At 49.1% G+C, this 24,662-nt stretch overlaps 1 protein-coding gene and 1 pseudogene across 2 annotated transcripts in view; one reads left to right on the plus strand and one right to left on the minus strand.

Moving 5' to 3' along the window:
• Positions 1 to 24,662, minus strand: part of Rassf5 (Ras association (RalGDS/AF-6) domain family member 5) — a 68,769-nt gene that overhangs the window by 27,739 nt on the left and 16,368 nt on the right. For both annotated transcript variants that reach the window (NM_001313731.1, NM_018750.4), the window contains exon 2: positions 8,109 to 8,230. In NM_001313731.1, the coding sequence (NP_001300660.1) occupies positions 8,109 to 8,230 (122 nt within the window). The remainder of the gene's footprint in view (positions 1 to 8,108; positions 8,231 to 24,662) is intronic.
• Gm17796 (predicted gene, 17796) lies at positions 12,684 to 14,235 on the plus strand (annotated as a pseudogene).

Genomic DNA, 24,662 nt, shown 5'->3' on the forward strand with positions numbered 1-24,662 from the left:
TGAACCAGGGAGAAGGAAACAGGAGGGTCCTCTGGGCCTGTTGGCCAGCCAGGCCAGCTGAGTCACTGAGTGTTAGGGTTAATGTCATGAGTGGCCAAGGAAGGTATCTGATGCCCTTCCCAGGCCTCTCGTGCACATGCACACGCATACATGAGCATTCTATGTATACTCCCCTGCACATACCACCCCAACACACAGAAATAAGGTAAATAGCATTCTTGAGGAATGGGCATTGAGGCTGTTCTCTGGCTACCACATGCATACATACATAGATGTATGTGTTCAACACACACACACACACACACACACACACACACACCCCTTCCTCTGTCCTCTGCTTCCTGTCCCCCAGTGATGACCACACGTCCCACACCTTCCTCAGAAGCATCCTTTCCCAGATGTCTTATTTAGGTTCAATCTTAAGACCGCTATCTCCCGTCCCTGGGGTGGCATTTCTGAGCATGACATGGGGCCATGTAAAGCAGACTACTCAGTTTTTCCACAGACGATTTCCTGTCTTACAAGATAAGCATCTGTATACCATTTAGGTTAGACTCACTCGAGATTCACTTTCTCGGAGACACTAGCCCACACCATGCTTCTCTTGCTTGACTGCCAGGCTAAGAGCTCCGACAGAGTCTGGATGCATATAGACTGTGAGTTCGGTTGGATTAACTCAGCCACCCACACCAAAAAGCTGAAGCCCTGAAGAGCTCATGATCAGGCTGGGGTCAGGTCTAGAATCTGTGCCCTTGTTGTCCTTTCATGAAACTAGAGAACAGGAGCGTTTCTGTTCAGCAACTTTCTCCCTCAGGTCCCCCATCCAGTGTGCGGCTAATCTTGTAGAATCTGGGGTGGGGTGGCCTTCTACTGTGAGATTTTAGCCCTCATGGTACTACCCACAGAAAGGAAGGTCCTGCTGCCATGCACCTCGGGGCTTCGGGAATGACCATCTTGGAAGCCCACTGCTCACAGGCTGTGGGGAGCACAAAGAAATGTCTCAGGGACTCCCAAGCTTTTCGGGGGACAGAATTGGAATTCCATCCCTTTTTAGAGGCAGGCTCTCAGGTACTATACTGTTTTGAAGGTATCTGGCTCTGGCACGGCAAGAATGAGTTCTCCCTATGCCGGGCAAAGTGGCCTTGGGAGGCTCCTGTGTGGAAGGTCCTGGGTGCAGGAGAATTGTTAGGTCAGGTAGAACTGCTGGCTCTGAAATGGTAGGGAATTGACAGACGCCACGGCACAGGGTATGCCAAGTGTAGCCAGAGTCAGGTAGAGAGAGTTGGCTCTCCTGTGGCACATGTGGACGGGCTGGCACCTGTCTGGCCACTTCTGGAATTCACTGGGAGAAAGACGAACCATTCCTTCTCTAGGAAACGAGTCAGGACAGAAACATAGGCTAAATTGTAATCATGAGAACCAAGAAAGCAAACGCTGAAGAGACCGGGTGGGAATCTGATGCAGTCTGTTCCCTCGCTTCCCAAGTCTGCCAGGAGAGACTGGGCTGGATCTCTGCCTTTTCCACATTCATGCGAATGTTCACAAGCTAGAGGTGGCAGATCACCTCCACTTTATGGTGGACAGAGGATGGTGGTAGTAACTGCCCCAAGGAAACAGAGAAAACAGCAACAACAACAACAACACCACCTCCAAAAAGACCAAAGAGGTAAGCTGTAGAACAAATGCAGAGAGCCAAACAATAATATATGTAAGTGGACTCCTCCAGAGGAAAGCAGTCAGAGGGTGGAAAAACCTGAAGAAATGCCTATAAATTTCCCAATTTTGAGGGCAACATAAATCCACACAGCCAACAAAGCGAATGAACCCCAAGCAAAAGAAACATCCACCAGCAAAGCACATGATACTCAAATAGTCAAAAGCCACAGCAAAGAGCGGGCCAGGTGGTGGCGCACACGTTTAATTCCAGCACTCAGGAGGCAGAAGCAGGAGGATCTTTGAGTTCAAGGTCAGCCTGGTCTAGTTCCAGATCAGCCAGGGTTATACAGAGAAACCCTGTCTTAAAAACCAGAGGGGGGGGGCAGGGAGGGAGATGTAGACACAGCCTGGGAAGGAGACTGTGCCACATACAGATGACCCGAGACAGAGAACAGTTTGAGGTGAGAACCACAAGAGAGATAATAGTGACATTGGTGTATCAAATGAATTTACACTAAAGTAACAAAAGAAAAAGCCTTTCAGTTTATAATTTTCAACTCAAATCCAAAGACGAAACAAGGACCTTTTCAGACATGGGAGGCTGAAGGCATGTATCTGCATACACTCGACACAAGCCAAGAGTGTAACAAGCTATGCCAAAGTTTGTGTCAACACATGACCTTTACAGACTGACAAATCCCGTTTCTCAGAACACATCCCTATGGCTAACAACACACGGCTGTAGGAAGACACTGTAATGTTGAGGAGATAGCTCAGTGGGTAAGAACACTCCCCTGCGAGCATGAGGGACTAAGTCTGAATCTCCAACATGAACTTAAACATGACTGTGCATGCCTGGAACTCCAGCATTAAAGGGCAGAGACCTGCAGAAGCCAAGAACTCCCTGGCCAGCCACCCAGCACACATGGCTGGCTTCAGGTTCAGTGAGAGACTCTGTCTCTCACTAACTAGGTAGAGAGTGATAGAGAAAGCCACCTAACACCCTCTCTGGCCTCTACATGTATACATGGTATGGATCCAGACACTGCTTTTGTTCCCCCCACCCCAAACACCACATGCACATGCTTGCACGCATGCAAGCACAAAAAGCAAATAGCCATACGGGGGGGGGGGGCAGAGCTCCACCCCCTCAGAGGAGAAGAGGGGGGAAGGGGAAGGGATTATGTAAGGGGGGACTGGGAGGCAGGGACAGCAATCAAGATGTAAAGTAAATAGATTAAAATATTATAAACATAAAGAAAAAAGAAATACTAAGCTTACAGTAATTCAAAGAACGCAATGCTGGGAATATTAGCTCAGTGGTAGCGCACTTGCCTGCTATGTGTGAGGCCCCAAGTTTAATTCCCAGCATCTCAAAAAAAAAAAGTTCAGTAACTTTATAAGAAAGTATTTCAATTCATAGAATGCTACCAAGAATAAAGACAGCTACTTCACATCGATAAAGGGGCCAATTATAAGGACATAATAATCTTAAAACTGCATGTATCCAATGATAGAGTTTCAAAACACAGGAGTATATCCAGGTAAAGTGTCACAGCAGGTAATTTCAGGACTTGAATTTCCAGGCTGTATGTGTGTATGTGTGTGTGTATGTGTATATATATATATATATATGTGTGTGTGTATATATATATACACACACACATACACACACACAAATATATATATATATATATATATATATTAAATCCACCAAGAATCTCTGTGACAAAGAAGAGAGCCATTAAGCTTGGAGAAGGGTAAAGAATATAATCAAAATACACTGCATGAAAAATTAAAAACAAAAAGACTTTTGTCCTTTGCGACTCCTTTCTTCCTCTTCTCTGGCTCCCCCGTGTGGTGGTCCTGGGCTCACAGACGGCAGCCCCTCCTCTTCTGAAGGACCTGGGAAAGCAGGGCCTGGAGTGGAGACAGTGTGCTGTGGGAGGCAGTTCCAGGTTAGGAGTCAGGAGATTTGAACTCCTGCCAACTGAGTCAGTTCTCAGCTGTAGCGGGCTCCGTTAAGGAACAGCAGGGAGGAGGGGTGTGTCTGTTTGAGGGGTGTGTGATGTTTGGGGGGTGGGAATGTAGGCAGAAAGGAAACAGACCTCCTGGGTTGAAGGGCCACCAGCCAGGTCGATCCACTCTGGAGATCTGGAAGTCATTTGTCCATTGGGTGAAATGGAACAGGGTCACCTACACAGTGGCACAATGGCTTAGACCTCTATGGTTAGTCGAATGAATGTGTGTGCTTGCAGAGAGACATGGTCTTTATGCACCCACAGATGCTGCTTGCCACACAAACCTAAGGACCTGAGCTGTGGCTTTGACCTTGGATCTACTGCTTGGAGTCTCTATACTTTCCTCTAGAACAGCCGGTCACAGAAGGAAGTAATTTCCCCCTTGCCTTAGGACATCTGACCATATCTAGTTTGGGTTGTCAGATCGATGAGTGGACTTTTACCCACTCCAAAGGTTTGATCCCCAAAACACATGTACAAAGCTGGGCATAGTAGCACATGCTTGTGATCACAGCGCTGCAGATGTGGCTCTTGGAGCTCACTGGCCAGCTAGCTTCGCTTAATCAGTGAGCCCCAGCTCCAGGGAGACTGTCTCAGAGAACAATGCCCAGAGTCGATCTCTGGCTTCCACATATGCACATATGTACCTGCACACACATGTGCACACACATATGTACCCACCCACATACATGCATGTATACTGCACATACATATGTACCTGCACACACATGTGCACACATACAGCACACACATATGCACCCACACACACATGTGCACATATACAGCATACACACACACACACAAACAAGTCAATAGAAATAAATTTTTAAAAAACGCTCGTATGCACAGAGTACTGAAATAAACAAGTCATGTGCAGCAAGGCCAGGGCTATAAGGCCCCAAGCAGGATTATGCCAAGAGAGTGCCTGTGGCCCGGGAACTGCTGCTGGAGGAGATGGTCTCTCCAGAAGGATGCTCAGGAGTCTACTGGGTAGAAGAAATGGGAAATAGGGTTTGAGTAACAGGGTGGTGGTGGGGGGGGGGGAGGGGATTCGATTTGTCTCTTACAATCTATGTATTCCATTTCTAAGAAAAGTGTGTCAACAGCCAGAGGGCCAGAGCTGTCTGGATCGGGAGAGCACGCTAAATGAGAATCAAAGTGCAGCCAAGCGCAGCATCTTCTCTTGAGTCGCTGTCACGGAGGGGCTAGGCTGCTTCACTGTGGGTGCACTGGGGTGCTACTGGGGCTCTCATCACTGGGGTTACATAGTAAGAGCACTTTTAAGGCCTGCAGGAGATGTGTCTGATCACACTAAAGGTGCCTGGGGGAAAGGCATGGAGCTTTGAGGATTCCAGAGGAAAGACTTGTAAAACCATTCATCTTTTGGCTTGCAAAAGCAGGCAGCTCTCATGCTTTCCCAAGGAGGTGCAGGGACCACAAGGCCTCAGGAGTCTGCAGTCTAGAGATGAGGCTCTAAGCCATCCTGCCCTCCCACATCTGCCTTCCCTTCTTCCTTCCTCTGCTGAGATAGTCAGAAATCTGCCATTATTGCTTTTAAAAGGTGAAGGCCAAATACTATCTGTAGAATGATCTCAGTCATATTTTGAAAAATGTCTGAAGGGCTGGGAGTTGCAGTTCAGTAGTGGATCGTGAATGCCTCTTGTGAGTGCACAAGACTCCGGCTTCAATTCTCAGTAACACACACACACACACACACACACACACACACACACATGCACACACACACACACGTAAATGCTTATACAGTGGGATACATGAAAATTCATGTAAGACTGCTTCTTTCCAGCTGATGAAAAAAAATCTATGATCTTCTTTCCCTTAAGTAGCGAAAAGGAGAAATGCCACCGGATTGAGACCTCACAATAGATCCCCTGGATTGGGCCCTCACCTGCTGAGCTCAGGCCTAGGCCTCTGCCTCGATAAATCTTCAGGAAGATGGCAAGAGGTGAGTTAGTTCAGCCAGGCAGAACACCAACCAGATAGGAGAAAGTACCTGCCATTCTCATATATCCGAATCCAAGCCAAGGCGGAAATCAGCATGAACGGGTTTCTTAGAAGAAGCAAAGAACCCGGATCAGGGCCTGGCTTTCCCCACAGAGCCTGGCGGGGCACTCTACTGAAGGCCAGGGCCAAGCCTGTCCAAGGCTCATGCCGCAGCGCCCAGCAACCTGGGCCCACAGGAGCTGTTGCTGCTGGGGACTGGCACCGTGTGGGTTTCTTACATCTCTGTAATGCTGCAGAGCTGCTTCTGTGATAGACAGCCATGACTCAGCCAGAGGGCTCTGGGATGCCTTTTCTTCCAAGGAGGCCGGAACTGCTGGAAAGCGCCCCTCCTGGCCATCGTTCTAAGAAAGAGACCGTGTGTGTGTGTGTGTGTGTGTGTGTGTGTGTGTGTGTGTGTGTGTGTGTGTGTGTGTGTGCAATAAAACCATGCCCTTCCCTGCCTTCTGTCCATAGCCCTGGGAGTTGGCCCACAGCCTACAGAGGCTTTTCCACCTCGGCACAGCTGACATTTGGGGCCAGTTGCTGCCATTCTGCCTTTCTGTGGCTTATATTGCAACATGTAGATCACTTAGCAGAACCATTGGCCTCTATGTACTAGGTCCCAGCTGACAAACCAAACCATCTCCAGACAGGGCCAGACGTCTCAGGGGAGGGGGCAAATCACTTCCTTCTGCAGCCTGTCCTAGATAGAGTATGAGAGACCCCAAGAAGCAGATCCAGGGAACCAAGATAGGGAAGGTTGGGAGCAGAAAGAAGAGACTTGACAGTAACCCGAAGAGAAAGAGAAACTGGAGAAAGCAGTTGTTTAAATATACTTTAGGGGCTGGGCAGTGGTGGCACATACCATTAATCCCAGCACTCAGGAGGCAGAGGCAGGTGAGTCTCTGAGTTGGAGGCCAGCAAGGCCAGTGTGTTCTATACATTGAATTCCAGAACAGCCAAGGGTATGCAAAGAAACCCTGTTTCCAAAAACAAGAAGGAAAAACCAGAAACAAACAAACAAAAACAAAACCCTTATAGGGATGCTGTGCTATTCGCTCTCTGTCTTATAAGGGAATGTTCATTAACAGGCTGCTGAGGGGGAGCTCAGTCAAAGCACCGGCCCAGCAAGCTTCAGGTTCCATTGCCAGCAGCAGAAAAAAAAAAAGCAAAGCAAAGCAAAATAAGACAGAATGCAAGACAGAAATCTGCATTGCTCATCAGTGCATCTCAGGTCTTGTGTGTAGGCCAGGCTGCTCCCAGAGGCCTGGCTGCAAACTCTGCTAGAGTCGCCATGACCCCACAGACTGGAGAGGGGGCACTGAAGCTTTCAATGTACATCTTAGGACAGTTCGATATAATCCCTTGTAAACACATATCACAGTTGTTCCATGGGAGCAGGCACAGAGACAGCGGGGACCTGGGAATGTCCGCGGGAGGGCCAGGCATTTGGACACCACAGAGCACGTGCCTGAAGGCTGTGGGGACTTGAGACTGCTCGTGAGTCGTCCGTAATGCCTGTGCATTTCCCCCTCACAGTCAGAGCTTGCTCCTTTCTCACCTTGCTGTAAGCATAAGACAGGAACGAGCCATTTTTCTTAAGTGTATCACTAAGCCCCCCATAGTGGACACTTAAAACCTTGCTAAATCAATAAGTGAGTAATATCCTATTTACACTTAACTTCCCTGACCAGCAAGCCCTCACCCTGAAGGACAAGGCTCACATCAAATGTCACCTCCTTCGGGAAGCCTTCCGTGATCTTTTTAAAATGTTAGCAGAAACAATTACACAGTGTACCCCAAAATACTTGGCTAATACTTATTGCACACATGTCCTGGTATCTACCAGTCAGCTGTGTTACAATTCCCCAGCCAGCATGGAAGCTCTCTGTGGACCATTCTGAAGTTATCACTTATTTTGCATATCCTCAACAGCACTTGATACATAACAGATACTTGATGAATGTTTAACACAACAATCAATACACTCTGTCCTCCACAGCCCAATCCCTAAACATTACAGTTCAGATGCATGGCCATTTGTGTGCTTTGTAAACCTCAGAATCATGAGCCACTGAGGACACCATACTCCCATTGCTTCCGCAGAGAAATGCCCAGCCCCTTTGAAGGTTGGTCTGAGAAGTCTGGAAGGAACTATGATCTAAAGGCAAGCTGATGTGTGGAGCTTCAGGTCTTCTAGAAAGTTCTCTAGGAGCCACTCTGCTCCCATCTGCACCTATACCTGAATCAGAACCCAGGGACAAATAGACTTCATGGAGAAATCTCCAGGGCAGGCCTGTCACTTCCCAGACCCCTGTGGTAGGGTGTGTCTGAGGCTCCGTGTGGCCAGAGAACAGCTTGTCTATATGGACTTGTGCCACCTACAGGGGCTGCTCTCCAGCCTGGCCTGCGGGCTCCCCTGCTTACCTGGTTCAAGGTTGGGGTGAGGGTGCTTTCTGGAGAGCGTCTATCCAGGGCAGGGCCCCCCTTCTGTCTGCAGTCCAGCTGGATCAGGCTGCGGCACTCCGAGTGGCAGGTGAATTTACAATCTAGAGGGAGAGAGATAAAAGGGATCAGGGGTCAGGTAGATGTCTACCTTCTTTACCAGAGAAACTGGGATTGCGTTTAGCACTGATGGGAAGGGCAGTATAGTGAAGAAGAGGGGAGGGGGAGTGCAGGGGACTGTGTAAGGGTGACATCTGACCTCTGCACTGGCACAAATGGTGGCAGCAAATGCTTCACACCCGTGCAGACCGCTTCTGCCTGCACTATCTGGTGTGACTCTGCATTCGTTATTGGGACCTGGGGTCCTCAGTGATTTCTTCATAGTCAGATCATCTGGCTATATATTCTACCAATACATATTGATAACCAGAGGCCATATAGCCCTGGAAGAGCTTCGCTTTGTCAATCTATAAAACATAGGTATTATCCAGACTGTGACGTAAAGATGTTTCTACAGGCATAAGAGGGTATGTCTGCAAGCATTAAAATTACCCCAAAGGCAAAGTCATTATCACACGCATTCTCTCTCTGGCCCTGTCTAGACTAGAAATGTTGGGGTGCTTCCTTTAACCCCATTGGAATAGTCCACTGACGATACCCCAAACTGGGGGAAAGGCACAAATTTCCAGAGGTGGTGTTCTCATCCATGGAAGTAGAGACTTAATGTCCAGAATTGAAAAGAACCTTTAGACTTTCATCCAGGGACTTCCTCAGAGATGGAAAGGAAGGCCCGCAGTGGCACATACCACAAGTGGCAGAGCATACGCTGCTGTTTCCTGTTTCCCAGGACCTTCCTCTAGAGCCTCCTTGGCAAAAGGCAAGGGCGGTCCAAGGGGCCAGGAAGCAGAGAGACTCAGCCAGAGGCAGGAGAAAAGGACAGGAGGGTGGGGCTGGCAGAAGACAGGGTTCGCATAGATGGCTGCCGGGCCAGCTGTGGTCCCTTGTCCTGAAGGTGCCACAGCTCAGTCAGGGCAAAGCTCTCCACATACTGGCTCTCCTGACTGTGAAGCCAGGGGCCTGAGGTAAACCAGAGCACGTGGGTTTGGGGGCAGGGACCTCAAAGCCTGGGCTTGCACGGATGGTCTGGAAGAAGGAGGGTTACTCTTGGCTGATGATGGTTCAGGCACCCCGAGAATCCCTTCTATCTACCAAATTTCAAATTTGGCACATTTGGTCTCCTTTTCTGCAAGCTGCCAGGCAGCATACTCTATCTTGGGGCCCTGAGGCAGCTGGTTTTCTTCTCACTCAGCTGAGGAATTCCAGAATATGATCCCTGCTGTCCCCAGCTGCCTCCTTAAATCCCCTCAAATGGGCCCCCAGGCTATAGTCCTTATATAAAGACCCTGACAAGTACAGGGACATAGGTTCCAGAACCCTACGCGTCCTCCATGGTCTAACTTCATGTCCACCTTCTTGGGGTGACGACTAATAGAAGCTTAGTGCACATATCCCTTGGGTCCTCAGGGAAAGCTGCCAGCATCCCATTCTTTAGTTCTTTCCTAGCATCCTCCTAGCTTTTTCTCCATTGATGTGATTAAACACTAATATCAAAGCAACTTAAGGAGAAAAGAGTTTATTTTAGTTTATAGTTTATAGTCTATCATGAAGGGAAGTCAGGGCAGGAACCTGGAAGCAGGGACTAAGCAGAAGCCACAGAGGAACACTGTTTCCTGGCTTGCTCTTTATGGTAGTATGAAGGAGAATGGCCCCCAGAGATGCTCACTGCTTGGTTGCCAGTTGGCGAACTGTTTGGAAGAATCAGTCGCTGTGGCCTTGTTGGAGGTGGTGTGTCACTGGGAGTGGTCTTTGAGGTTTAAAAAGCCCACAATAGGCCCAGTGTCCCCCCCACCCCACCCCCAGCCCCTGCAGCCCCCAGCCCCTGCCTGCAGTCAGGATGTAAAGCTCTCTGTGACCACTCCAGCATCATGCCTTCCGGCTTGCAGCCACAACCCCTGCCATGACGACTGATAATGGACTAACCCTCAGAAACAGTAAGCAAGCCCCCAATTAAATGATTTCCTTTACAAGATTTGGTCATGGTATCTCCTCATAGCAACAGGACATTAACTAAGACTCTCTCCATAGCTTACACAACTTGGAACCACCTGCCCTGAGGTGGCACTACACATAATGGGCTAGGCTCCCCCACATCAATCATTAATCAAGAAGATACGCCCACTGACTTGCCCACAAGCCAATCTGACGGAGGCATTTTTCTCAACTGAAGTTTCCTCTTCCCAGATGACCTTGGCTTGTGTCAAGCTGGAAGGTAGGGGTCGGGCAACAACCAACAGAAGTCATAACAGGTAAGGTCAGTCCTCTGAGGCCACGTCATGCCCCTTCAGTGTCCCAAAGGTGCCTTGGAGCTCCAATGGCTGACACACAGCTCAGTGGAGATAGCTCACCCTCAGTGGGTAAAGGGCACAGAGGGCTTTGTGCCTAGTTCAACTGTAGCATCCAGAAATGCCAGTTTCTGATAATCTAACACTGGGGGCAGAGCCCATAAAGGGTGGGGCCATTTGGGGCTCAGCTCTGGGGACACACCTGTGTGGCTTCTGGTCACGCTCTGAGTGTTGAAGAATGCTCCAGAGTCAAAAATAAAAAAAAAAAAGTGGGGACATGAAAAAGAGGGTGGGCTAGAAACTCTGATGCTCCACAGTGAGAGCCACTGTGTCCCCAGAGGGGATGCCTCCAGAGAGCACAGGGTTTCCTCTCTTCGCCTCGCAGTGTCTGCCATGGTTGGCACGTTCTGTGCACCTGGATTGCTTTCTTTCACTGCTTCTGACACACACATGCCCCAATACCTCAGGAAGACCTTTTTTTTATAGTTCTGAAACTGAACTGGTCAAGCTAGGAATGGAAGACTCCCAAGAGCAGGTTTGGAACTTCAGAAAATGTGTATAGCACCACGCCCTTTAAAACTGTGTGGCGGCACATACCTTTAATCCTAGCACTCAGAGGGCAGAGTTTAAGTCCAGCCTGGTCTACATAGTGGGTTCCCTGTCTCAACAAAACAAAATAACTATGCAATTAAAGACAAGGAATGTACATGAACAACAGTAACTTTAATAATTAGTAACTCTAATAAGACCATGTAGTCATGGCGGCAGCAAAACTCCTGGAACACATCTTCATACTTCCCAGCCCCTGGAAATGCCAAACTCAGGGCTTCTAGGCCAGCATCGGTAACATCTGAGCCCTGGACCATCACTACACACAGAAACTGTCCTACAGGGCAGGGGTGAGTCAATGCTCTATGTCCCAAAGCTTTAGCCATGTCCCAGGGGACCCCTAGAACTAACCCCCCCTCCCCAGCCATCCTTCTCTCAAGGCAACTCATCCCTGTGACCCAGCCTCTGTCTCTGGTGTCCTACTATGTGTTATAACCTTTATCTGGCGTTCAGTTTGGACACAGGGAGACAGATCCTGGGTGAAACTGGGCCAGGTAGATGCCACCATCATCCACGTACAAGGCCTGGGCTGCCATATACTCTGTGCTAGCCTAAGACGCAAGTACAAGAAAGAGAGGACTGTTGCTTTAAAAACAGAAATCCCAGTTGTTTGATTTTAGCAATGAATATTCAGGAGCCAGATGCTCGGGTGAAAACCCTGCTGGTTCAGAGAGGCGGTTCTAGAATGTTCCCAGCTGACCTTCCTATTTGTTGTAGTCAGGGTTTCTATTCCTGCACAAACATCATGACCAAGAAGCAAGTTGGGGAGGAAAGGGTTTATTCAGCTGACACTTCCACATTGCTGTTCATCACTAAAGGAAATCAGGACTGGAACTCAAGCAGGTCAGGAAGCAGGAGCTGATGCAGAAGTCATGGAGGGATGTTCTTTACTGGCTTGCTTCCCTTGGCTTGCTCAGCCTCTCTCTTATAGAACCAAGGCTACCAGCCCAGAGATGGTCCCATCCACAAGGGGCCTTTCCCCCTTGATCACTAATTGAGAAAATGCCTTACAGTTGTATCTCATGGAGGCATTTCATCAACTGAAGCTCCTTTCTCTGTGATAACTCCAGCTGTGTCAGGTTGACACAAAACTAGCCAGTACACTACTACTCTACCCATGTTCCAGAGAGAAAAAGCTCTTTCTTCTTCTCCACACTGTCTTAAGTCCCCTTCAACTCAAAGACCCTCCTGATTATTTACATTCACTCTCCTGACAGCTGACAAACTTGCTCTGCCTCTTGATCTAGGATTGACTTTATTTAGCTCCTGTATTAAGGATATGTGCTACAGTTGAGGCAGCCACAACAAGTTTTTTTTTTTTTTTCAGTTCACAATCTTGGTGTTCACAGTGCAGTCAAATATCCTCCAACACAGGACTCTCACTGAAGGAGTGGTGGCAAAGGCCTTTAATCCCAGCACTCAGAGGCAGAGACAGGTGGATCTCTGTTCAAGGCTAGCCTGGTCTACAGAGGAAGTTCCAGGATACCCAGGACTACACAGAGAAACCCTGTCTTGAAAACACACAGACCACAGTCTCTGCCTTTAGCTGGCTTCACACATATAGACCTTGTGGGCAAGTTTTTCAACAAAAATGCCTAAATTCAAGGCGACTTGTGGGGCTAGAAATCAGGAGAGGCATGCACCTCTCTCCAAGCAGATTCTGCCTGGGGACTCGAGAAAAACAGCGGGGACTTGGGGTCAAAGAGGAGGAAGAGTATTTGGGATTCCTGTTGTGCAAAAGGATTTTTGCAGCAAGCAGGAGGAGCTCAAGACTGAACATGGGACTGGAGATGGACCAGCAAAACCTCGAGAGCGCACCACGTGGATGGGGCTGGAGTGCTACGGGATGGATCGGATGAGGAGGGTAAGGAATGGCCTACCCTGGAGAAGGCAGCCAAAATGACCAGGGTGGACCACCAGGCAGAGGTGGTCATGGAACCCGAAGATGAACGTGCCATTGAAATGTTCATGAACAAGAACCCTCCCGTCAGGCATACCCTGGCTGACATCATCATGGAGAAGCTGAGAAGGAGACAGAGGTGGAGACGGTCGTCATGTCATAGGTACCAGGTTTCCCTAGGCCTCAGCTGGATCCCCGGGTCCTGGAAGTCTGCAGAGGAGTCCGGGAGCTATTATGTAAGTACCGCAGTGGGAAACTGCCCAAGGCTTTTAAGATCACCTCTGAGCTGTCCAACTGGGAGCTGATCCTCTATGTCACTGAGCCTGAGGCCTGGACTGCAGCTGCCACCAGGAGTTTTGCCTCTAACCTGAAGGACCGCATGGCTCAGCGCTTCTACAACCTCAGACTCAACTTTCACCTCTACATGGCACTCAAGAAGGCTCTGTTCAAGCCTGGAACCTGGTTCAAAGGGATCCTGATCTGGCTGTGTGAGTCTGGCACCTGTACCCTCTGCGAAGCCATCATCGTGGGCAGCAGCAACACCAAGTGCTCCATCCCCGTGCTGCACTCCAGTGCTGCCATGCTAAAGATTGCTGAGATGGAATATATCAGTGCAAACAGCATCTTCCTGCGCCTGCCGCTGGATAAGGCCTACTGGGTACTCGACGTTCTGGTCTTTCATTTTCTGGCCTTCCGGACAGAGAAGCACCAGCTGCCTGTGCTCTGGCACCAGTGCCTGCTGACACTAGCACAGCTCGACAAGGCCGACCTGGCCACAGAGCAGGAGGCCCTTCTAAAACAGCTCCAAGTGCAGCCCTACCCACAGCTGTCCCCTGGAATCAGTCATGAGCTTCAGAGTGCAGTCCACAGAGGCATGGAAGATGCTGTTGTCACCAAGGAATGAGAACAGTCACCTGTGTTGGTCCAGGGGATGTGGGAGCTGGTATAGTTAAAGACCTAGGTCAAGACACTGAAGGGTTACCATGGCTTCCGCGGCTCCAGTCCTGGGCAGGGAGGACTGCACTTGGTTGTCTTTCTCTGCCATTTTAGGCTTTGGTTCCTGGTCACTTCTGGAAGCTAAATGGTCACCCAGTTCAGCATCCCCACAAACCACCTGGCATTTGGTGTAAGGGCTACTCTCTCCAGATACCGTGTAAGATCACTGAGGAGCAGAGAAAACAAAGGCGGTTATTTACTGGGAAAACAAACAAAGACAGGACTCTCAGGAACCAGGGAACAGTTAAGACACACAGAAAAATACAGCTACCTTAAAAAAATAGCTGAAAGTCAGGTCCCACTTGGCTGTTTCAGGCACAGCGGGAACTAAGGCTTAGGATGAAGGAGCCTTCAGGGCATGGAAAGAAAGGAGTGACTGCAGCCAGCTCAGGTGCCCTGATTAGAGGGAACAGAGGAGACCCAGGCCTGCCATCACTGAATAGCTAGGACAAACATGGTGTCACCAAGAGGCAACACAAGTTTAGGGAGCAGGCTCTGGCCATGTAATTAATGTATATTGGCTGTACAAAGCGATGGGTTTTATTGTAGCACTTTCATGCTTGCACATCATGTTCTGTCTTCTTGCTCCCTCTGGAGAATCCTACTTTCTTCCCCCCACTACCCCACTCCACCTCCCTTTCTACATGATCTAGACTCTACCCAGGAGAGACAGTTGTCTGAGTCTGAAGTATCACTCGGCATGATTTTCAGTTCTATCCATTTTCTCATAAATGGTATCATTTTGTTCATCCTTAAAGCTGAATTTAACCCCCCTTGTGTGCAGACCCCACCCACCGCTGATGAGCACCTACGTTGATCCCATTACCTGCCGGCAGTGAGGAGAGCAGAGACAGACATGGATGTGCTGGTATCTCTGACACCAGCGCTGTCAGCCGTAGAACGGCTAATGTCAGGGTTACTGAGACAGCTCACGGGGAAAAGGGAACTCGCTCAATGACCTGAGTGTGGTCGCCAGAACCCACAGGGTGGAAGGAAAGCACCAACCTACAGGTTTTCTCTTATTTCCACATGCTCACCATTGCCCACGGCAGGAACTTGGCTCCTCAAGTTGTTTACAGGGTCTCACTCCCTATGAATGGGGCATCTTTCTTGCCTTTTCCGAGGTTCTGAGGTCTCACAGACAGTAACAGACTTGGTGGCTTGTAGCTATACACCTCCAAAGTCTTCCAGCATCATCTCAGGACCTTCTCCTCATGTGTCTGTCTTCTTCAAAAGAATCCTGGTCAGACTGAACCAGTGGCCCACCCTACTCCAGGGGGACCTCATCTTGATGTATTATATCCACAATGGCCCTGTTTCCACATGGGGCCTCATACCAGGTCCTGAGAGTTAGGGTCTTTTGACAGGAAGTATAGATCAACCCTGAGAGATCCCAGGCCATCCCAGGAAAACACAATACTTAAGCCCAAACAGATGGAGGTCCCCATGGACACCAGATTCAGAGGTCAGCAGCGGGCTGGAAAGCCAGGGGCTACAGATGGGTGTACTGAAACTGGGGCCACCTACTGACCCCAAGAACAGCCAATGGCCTGGCTCTTGGCTTTGACCCACAGGTTACCATCTCAAACAACAGAGTTAGGCTCAGATACCATGAGAAATTGTGTGTAGCAACAACATTGCATCTACTAATGAACTTAGAGGAGGGAAAGCCAGCAGCCGGAGCCATATGTTCGGAAACAGTTTTCTCCAGATGCAGATGCTGCCAATGTCCTCTTAATCCCCAGAGCTGCCAAAGTCAGTGCTCCACCCCGGTTCACAAATGCACAATAAGCAAAGTGTTCACACACACAAAGCTCACACACAGACTCTGCCGTGTAATGGCAAAACCCAAGTGGCTCATTTTTCTGAACCAGATGTGTTGCATTGAAAAGAATCCCTTCCACAAAGGAGCTGGACACAAGATACGGAGGTAATATAGTGTTTCCTCTTTAGCCCTCAGCTCCTCCTGCCCAGGCCCCCAAAGACATAGGACCCAGTTACACAGTGCCCATTGGCTCCTCGAGGTCACTCCAGTCAACAACGATCCTCCTCCTCTTTCCTGTATGGACCATCAAGAGAAAGCAGACAGCCTCCGACTTTTGAAGCCACTACCAACCTTTGGGTATCCTAGGCCTTCTGAGAAATCAACCACGCTGTCCCCTATATCCTACCCTATGCTTCAGGGCCAGCCCTACCTGACCTATACTGTGGTGTAATGGAGCCAGACGCTACTTTGTGGCCTCTAGACTTTCATCAACCTGCTTTGTGACAGAGTCTGAGCTGCTCAACGTCTCTGAGCATTAATCTCAACTATAGACTGAGAATCACAGTAGTTCGTGGGGCCATCTTGAGGATTAAATGGAGCTCTCCTGTCCAGAGTTAGTCCAGAACCTGGAAGCCCAAGCTAATATTCCCTCCCCTATTCCTCTTTCCCCTCCCCTGCTGTGTGAACTTCTTTCTTACCCTCCCAAGCTGTGGACGGGCAACACAGCCTTACCAACACTCCGCCAGACACAGGGGGAGCTTTTAGTTTCAAAATAATGTATCGGGTACTACTGGGTAATCTAAAGGGACAATGGGCCCTGGGAAATCTGATTTACCCAAGATCTTAAGTGGAGTAAGGGTTGTCCCTGTTCTCAGAACAAGCCAGGGTGGCTGTCCTGGCTGTTCAGACAATCCTTTTCTCATTGAGCTAGGTTTCCTCATCCTGGAGCCCCCAGGCTGAACTAGCTGTGACCTTCTAAGACCATGCAGGGAGACCATACCCTACTCTGTGCCACCTAGCCAGGCAGGCTCCATCACTGCAGCCTGCCCCTGACTTTCCCACAGTCCCCACCTTGCTCTCTAGCTCTCTTTACTTATCCCACCATGCCCCTCCAGCTCTGTGACAGATGGGAATACTCTCTTTGTGGCCACAGCAGCCCCCTGTAGGTCTCCAGGGCTGCACTTCCAAATCTCCAGCCTGGCGTTGGTAAAGCTGACTCACCAAGATGCCTCAAAAGAGTCTTAGATAAATTGGTAGTGCCAGCAGAGGAAGGAAGCACCTTGCTTTTAGCTGAAAGTGAGAGCCCAGAGTGCCATGAGGCTAAGATCCCGGGCTACTGTGCCAACTCCTACATGCCTCAGGATCCTCATTTTAAGTGGAGGTGGTGGTAGTCCCTATCTCACAGTGTGGCTAAATTCAGTGAGACCACATGGGACTATTGCACCATGGTATACACTGAAGCTTGATAAATGCTAGCTATTCTTACTAGCAGTCTAAAATCTGAGTCCAGAGTGGCTGTCTGCCTCAGCATCAAGCATCCAAAGGCCTGTCTGTACACATCCCTTCAGTGTTGCCAACCTCCAGACCTCTACCGAGGCCTGAAGCAACAGGTCCTGACGCCTCCTCAGGGCCCCTAATGTTTCCCTACTCAGAAGACGACATCAGGTGTCCCCTAAATCCAATGAGGTAACCTTCCTGAAGAGGGACCTCTGCTGCCCTGGGATTTCCCTTCTTTTCAAATTGCTCTCCTGCTCCCCTCAACACTCAATTTTCTAAACTCCTGTTCTACTTTTAGACAAGAAAGCTATTGCTCATAGTCATGATCACAGGCGAGTTTCCCCTGAACTGAAACATTCCCTCTAGGAGGGAGGAGGTTGGGGTGCCCATGAGACTCAGGGACGCTTGTCTAGGAAAGCTGAAACTTGCTGGGTTTAGCAGGACCCCTCCCCAGGGTTGCAGATACAGAAAGCTGGCCAGGGAAGGAGACCAATGCCCTCTGTGGCAGAAAAGAGATTCCCCGACCTACCGGCTGCTTGTAAGCTGAGCACAGAGCTTAAGGACTCAGCTTACGTAACTTGTCACCTGTGTCAGGTAGGCTTGTCACCTGTCAGGTAGGCTACTCAGAAAAGCAGCTGCCTTTGAGTGCCTTTGAGTCATCCTGCTCCTGCTAAAGTAACCCCTCACCCATATACTTACTAGTGACCCCAATAAAAACTCACTGGCTCATCAAGTTTGTCTTTGGTGGGTTCCTTTCTAGGGTGAGTGGACTGTCACATCTCCTTAGGAAAGGTCTCATAAACAGGTGTGGAGACGTGAGGAAACATTCTATTGGTATGTGAGGCACTGGCTCCTGCGGAGATTTCTCCTAAGGGTGTGTCTACTACCTAAATAGATCTTACTAAGATGTTCGGCCCACAGCTCTTTATCACGACAAATCGTCAGAAACATCCATCTGCAGCTGACTCACAACTGTGATGACCTATTTCTCCATGAACTGGAACGTGGCTATCATATGTGATGCAGCTCAACTCTGGTCAACATGAAAGAGGAAATAATGCTGTCTCATGAGCGTAATCGTATAAAATACATACATACTTCTATAATGCCATACACAGAGAAGTGTCCGCAAGGAAGGCCTAAGGGGTGGGATTTCAGGCATGTATCCTCTCTCTATAGTTGTCTAAGTTGTTTGTGGTTTTGCAGTGGATATATGATGGGAAATATACCATGTGTGCTGGCTAGTTTTGGTCAACTTGACACAAGCTAGGGTCATCAGGGAGGAGGGAACCTCAATTGAGAAAAATGCCTCTGTAAGATCAGACTGTAGGTAAGCCTGCAGGGCATTTTTCTTGGTTAGTGATAGATAGGGGAGGGCCCAACTCATGGGTGGTACCATCCCTGGGCTGGTGGTCCTGGGTTCAATAAGAAAGGAGGCTGAGCAAGCCATGGGGAGCAAGCCAGTAAGCAGCATCCCTCCATGTCCTCTGTATCAGCTCCTACCTCCAGGTTCCTTTTCAGTTTGAGTTCCTGTCCTGATTTCCTTCAGTGATGCACTACAATGTGGAGGTGTAAGTCAAATAAACCCTCTCCTCCCCAGCTTGCTTTTGCTCCTGGTGTTTCATCACAGCAGTAGTTGTTGGGAGCACAAAGGTCCTTGAACCCACAGATAGCACTAGGGAAACAGGGATGTTGAACACACAGGTTCTCTTTTCAAGGGAAAAGATGTATTAGCTGGTTTTTCCACCCAGAAGGTTGTGAATGGAGATGGCTAATAGCCTGGTGATTCGCACTATCTGTAGGGCCAGACCACCCCAAGCTCAGGCAACCAGGACTGGGGCTATCTAATAGTCTAGATGACCTCTATGCTACCTGTATGACCAAGACCACAGCAGATCCTCCCCTAGGCCTTTAAGATAATACATGCAGCTTGTCCATAGAACCCATCTTCATGGAAGAAGGGCTGTGTCCTTTGAGACAAGTTTCCATGCAATTATGCCTTCTTGTGTATATGGGGTTGCATTGTTTTTCAAACTGTGCTGTACTTAAATATGCCTAAAGTAAACTTCCCAGGGTCAGACTCTGGAAGTCGGAAATAGCAGCTACTAAGTCATGTTGAACTGCGTGAGAAGATTTCCTTCTTGCCTCATGCAGAGCATTACTCTGCTGGCTGTGGTGTTTGCAAAGACCCCAACAAGGAGCAACCTGGACTAGAACATTGTGAAAAAGAGAAAAGTCAGTGATGATGACTGGGTACCAACCACTGTTTGCTGCTAGAGAGTGCTCCTGTAGGACCTTACATAGTCCACGCTGGGCTGCATAATGTATCCTTCTACTTGTATTTTTTTTTTTGAGACAGGGTTTCTCTGTATAGCCTTGGCTATCCTGAAACTAACTCTGTAGACTAGGCTGGCCTCGAACTCAGAAATCCGCCTGCCTTTGCCTCCTGAGTGCTGGGATTAAAGGCGTGCGCCACCACGCCCAGTTACTTGTATTTTTTAAAGTAGGGTATCTTGGAGAAGCTGTAGGTTTGTGGTTAACAGGGAAGCACGTTTTCTTTATAACCCTCCCCCGCACGTGCACGGCCTCCTTGTTATAAACAGCCCACCTCGAGGTGCATTTGTTACAGCTCATGAACCGACACTCACAACTGCCCAGAGGCCACAGTTTGCATCGAATTTACACAGTGCTGTGCACTCTGTGAATCTGGATGTGTGCTCATGGGTTATGGCAAAATGTTTTTTCTGCCCTAAAATTCTGTGTTCTCTTTGCCCACCCCCTAACTTTTATTTCATGTATGTGAGCACACTGTAGCTGTCTTCAGACACCAGAAGAGGGCATCAGATCCCATTACAGATGGTTGTGAGCCACTTTGTGGTTGCTGGGAATTGAACTCAGGACCTCAGGAAGAAGAGTCAGTACTCTTAACCTCTGAGCCATCTCTGTAATACACCCCCCCCCCAATTTTTAACAGTCTTGTCTTTATCAGACTATCGAAAATGGCATAATACGGGCTGGAGAGATGGCTCAGCAGTTAAGAGCACCGATTGCTCTTCTAGAGGTCCTGAGTTCAACTCCCAGCAACCACATGGTGGCTCACAACCATCTGTAATGGGATCTGATGCCCTCTTCTGGTGTGTCTGAAGAGAGCAATGGTGTTCTCATATACATTAAATAAATAAATAAATCTTTAAAGAAAGAAATAACAACAACAAAAACCTGGCATAATACACTATGTAACCCTATCAGATTGGCTTTCTCACCAAGTAGGATGCATTTAAGTCTCCTCTGTTTTATGGCTATGATCACTTCATCTCTTTTAACTGTCTGACAAATGTTCCACCGTCTGGATGTATCATGCTCATTGTTCACCTGCTTGGAGAATGTCTTGGTTGCTTCCAAGCTTTACTAATTCTAAGTAAAGCTGTGAGAAGCATCCATGTGTAGGTTTCTGTGCAGACATTAGTTTCCGGCTCCTTTAATCAACCTCCACTTGAGAGCTGGAGCGACAGTGAATGGAAGAGGCAAGGTTATGAGCTGGCAGCCTCACCGCCAGCAGGCAGCAGCTGGAGCGTGGCGATCCGTCATGTGTGACTGCTGTGCAGCAGTCCTCTTTGGTCATGCAATAGCGTACACCTCAGCAGCATCCCCACTTAATCCCGGTGCCCCTCCTCCTGGAGGCCAAGGTGGAGTCCCTCCTGAATGGGGTTAGGGAGGCTGGGGTTAAAGGGCTGGAGTTACGAGTGCTTTTTCTTCTGCTCCAGCAGGAAGTAGCCCACTGCACCCTCCTCCTGGTGGCGTCAGGATGGACAGGGCACTCCCAGCACCAGCTGCCGTATAGGATGGTACCAGTACCTCTCTCTACTCATCAGCCGGGGATCAGCTGGAGGCCCTTATGATACTCAGCCTGGTGCTGGAGAGTGGATATAATTCAAGTTATCCTTGGAGCCACATGGGTCAGTTTTGAACTTGAAGCCTGCCCCTACTTGGGTATGAGATGTTTGAACAGTTTCTCCTAGTTAAATTTAGAACTCATCCAGCCTCAGTTTGTCTAAAGTATTGGAATAATAGCTTTCTTGTTGGGAAATTTTTCTGAAAAGTTAGAGAATGTTTAGATAAAGCACCCAGGGGCACCTGATACTTCATAGTTGCTCAATAAACAGCGGCAGGCGTTTTCAGCTCTGTGGGAGGTCATACTCCTGATTTTTGTTGATTCAGCATGTAACTTAGCACTAGCCAGCAGCTTTTATATATCTCAGTAGGCCGTCTGTGCTGGCCCTGAACTCACATGCATAATCCTGCTTCAGCCTCCTCACTGGTTGAGCTTACAGACATGTGTTACCATGCCTGCTCTAGCCAAGATGTTCTTGATTTCCAGGCCCTCTTCTGCTGAATTAAGGCAGTCAGAACAGTTCAATAACTCTCCCCTTCATCAGGGGCACACTAACTCTCCCCTTCATCAGGGGCACACTAACTCCCCTTCATCAGGGGCACACTAACTCTCCTTCATCAGGGGCACACTAACTCTCCCCTTCATCAGGGGCACACTAACTCTCCCCTTCATCAGGGGCACACTAACTCTCCTTCATCAGGGGCACACTAACTCTCCCCTTCATCAGGGGCACACTAACTCTCCCCTTCATCTGTGGTACACTAACTCTCCCCTTCATCTGTGGTACACTAACTCTCCCCTTCATCAGGGGCACACTAACTCTCCCCTTCATCTGTGGTACACTAACTCCCCTTCATCAGGGGCACACTAACTCTCCCCTTCATCAGGGGCACACTAACTCTCCCCTTCATCTGTGGTACACTAACTCCCCTTCATCAGGGGCACACTAACTCTCCCCTTCATCAGGGGTACACTAACTCTCCCCTTCATCTGTGGTACACTAACTCCCCTTCATCAGGGGCACACTAACTCTCCCCTTCATCTGTGGTACACTAACTCCCCTTCATCAGGGGCACACTAACTCTCCCCTTCATCAGGGGCACACTAACTCTCCCCTTCATCTGTGGAACACTAACTCTCCCCTTCATCAGGGGCACACTAACTCTCCTTCATCAGGGGCACACTAACTCTCCCCTTCATCTGTGGTACACTAACTCTCCCCTTCATCAGGGGCACACTAACTCTCCCCTTCATCAGGGGCACACTAACTCTCCCCTTCATCAGGGGCACACTAACTCTCCCCTTCATCAGGGGCACACTAACTCTCCCCTTCATCTGTGGTACACTAACTCCCCTTCATCAGGGGCACACTAACTCTCCCCTTCATCTGTGGTACACTAACTCTCCCCTTCATCAGGGGCACACTAACTCCCCTTCATCAGGGGCACACTAACTCTCCCCTTCATCAGGGGCACACTAACTCTCCCCTTCATCAGGGGCACACTAACTCTCCCCTTCATCTGTGGTACACTAACTCCCCTTCATCAGGGGCACACTAACTCTCCCCTTCATCAGGGGCACACTAACTCTCCCCTTCATCAGGGGCACACTAACTCTCCCCTTCATCAGGGGCACACTAACTCTCCCCTTCATCAGGGGCACACTAACTCTCCCCTTCATCTGTGGTACACTAACTCTCCCCTTCATTAGGGGCACACTAATTTTCCAATTCATTGGTGGTACACTAATAGCTACTTCTGCCTGTGGCTGGTCCAAAGGAGTGAGGCAGATGGATGGAAGATGAGATCTTTTGGGCAAGTAGGTTTCACATGAGTAGAATGGTAGACATGCTGCAGAGACCAGGTCTGGAGGTCTGCAACCACAGCTCAAATCAACTATACAGTTTTCACACTCCTGGCTAAACTCCTAATGAGTCCAGCAACAGGAGGATGGAAACTTCCTACTCCCAGGGTCAGACAGCCAGTTTGGGACCCCTGTGTCTCAGCCTTTCCAGGAAGGAGCTTGAGGGCATAGTCTCCCATGAACTGTACCTCCTTGTTTCAGAAGAAAGGCAGACCACTCCAACAAGCCCACTACATACACCAAACATAAAAGAGACATAAGACAGAGGCAGACAGACAGACTGACACACACACAAAGTAAGGGGGTCAGAATGCATGCCAGGGAACCAACAGTAAAGATTGATACAGTAGTAAAACAGAGACCTAGAACTGAGGTCAAGTTGCTGGCTCTCTCACAGACAGGCAAGACGCAGCTGAAGAGCTGTCCTATCTCTGAAAGAGAGAGGCCCTACCTGAGCAAGCCTGAGTTTGACTCTGCTGTTCGGTTGCTATGTAAAACAGAGTGAAGGTGGACTTCATGAAAGCAGGTCTTACAGGTCCAAGCTTCAGAAGTAGAGAAGTAGGGTGGTGTTGGGGAGCCTGTGAGAACTGAGGCCTAAGGAAGTGATCCAAAGCTTACTCCAAGACTATGGACATCATTAACTGCCAATGACCCCCTTTTGCTAGGGCAAGACTGGGTGAAGTTGACGTGTCTACTCTTTCTTAAAGGACCTCTTTGCTCGGGTTGTTGCTTAGCAGATATTAAAACAGACTCTGGACCAGCTGTGGAGGTGTAAACCTATAATCTCAACACTTGGCAGGAGGGTGAAGGCCAGCCCCGGGCTATGTGGCAGATCTAGCCTGCTTTGGTTACAGGGTAAGATCCTGTCTCAAGAAACAGATTATCAATATTCCTTGGGACACTGGCCTCTCCCTTTGTCATCTCAGTAACTAGCTCCTCATGATGGGCTCCTTGTCACTCCCCAGGCACACTGCATATGTCTCCTGTACCTTTGTCCCAGATACAGACAATTGACCTGGCAGAAGCTGGCTTCCAGGCAGGCCTGCAGAGGCACAGTCTTGCCCCATGCGGGTGTGGGCGTGTGTGGGTGTGTGTAGGTGTGTGTAGGTGTGCCTCTCAGCCTGCACATTCATCTATCACAAATGCAACTGCACGATCCCAGACTGACACCACCAACAGAGGGCAGACATAGCATGAGGCCAGGCTGGAGATGAGGGCTGTTGGGATGGCTAAAAAAAAAACGGGAGAAAGCTCAGCCCACAACAAGTTCAGACAGGAGATGCAAAAAGCAGGAGGGGCTCAGCAGCATCTGCCATATGTCAGTGACTCGGGGGGTAGGAGGAGCACAGGTCACCTGGTGCACATTCCAGTACTATCTACGCTCCTTTGCTATCTGAGAGTATTCTACCCGAAGCATGCCCCCTGTCGTGTGTGTGTGTGTGTGTGTGTGTGTGTGTGTGTGTGTGTGTGTGCTTGTGCACTCAATTGTAAATTTAGCAGAATAATTTGCAGGGACTCGGCTTCTATTGCAGATAGCACTAACTGACACATGAGTGCTAGGACTATCTTTCTCATCCCAGATTTGTTCTTTCTGTATTTTTTCGATGCTTCC

The sequence above is a fragment of the Mus musculus genome, chromosome 1, assembly GCF_000001635.26.
Source record: "Mus musculus strain C57BL/6J chromosome 1, GRCm38.p6 C57BL/6J".
Lineage (NCBI taxonomy): Eukaryota > Metazoa > Chordata > Mammalia > Rodentia > Muridae > Mus > Mus musculus.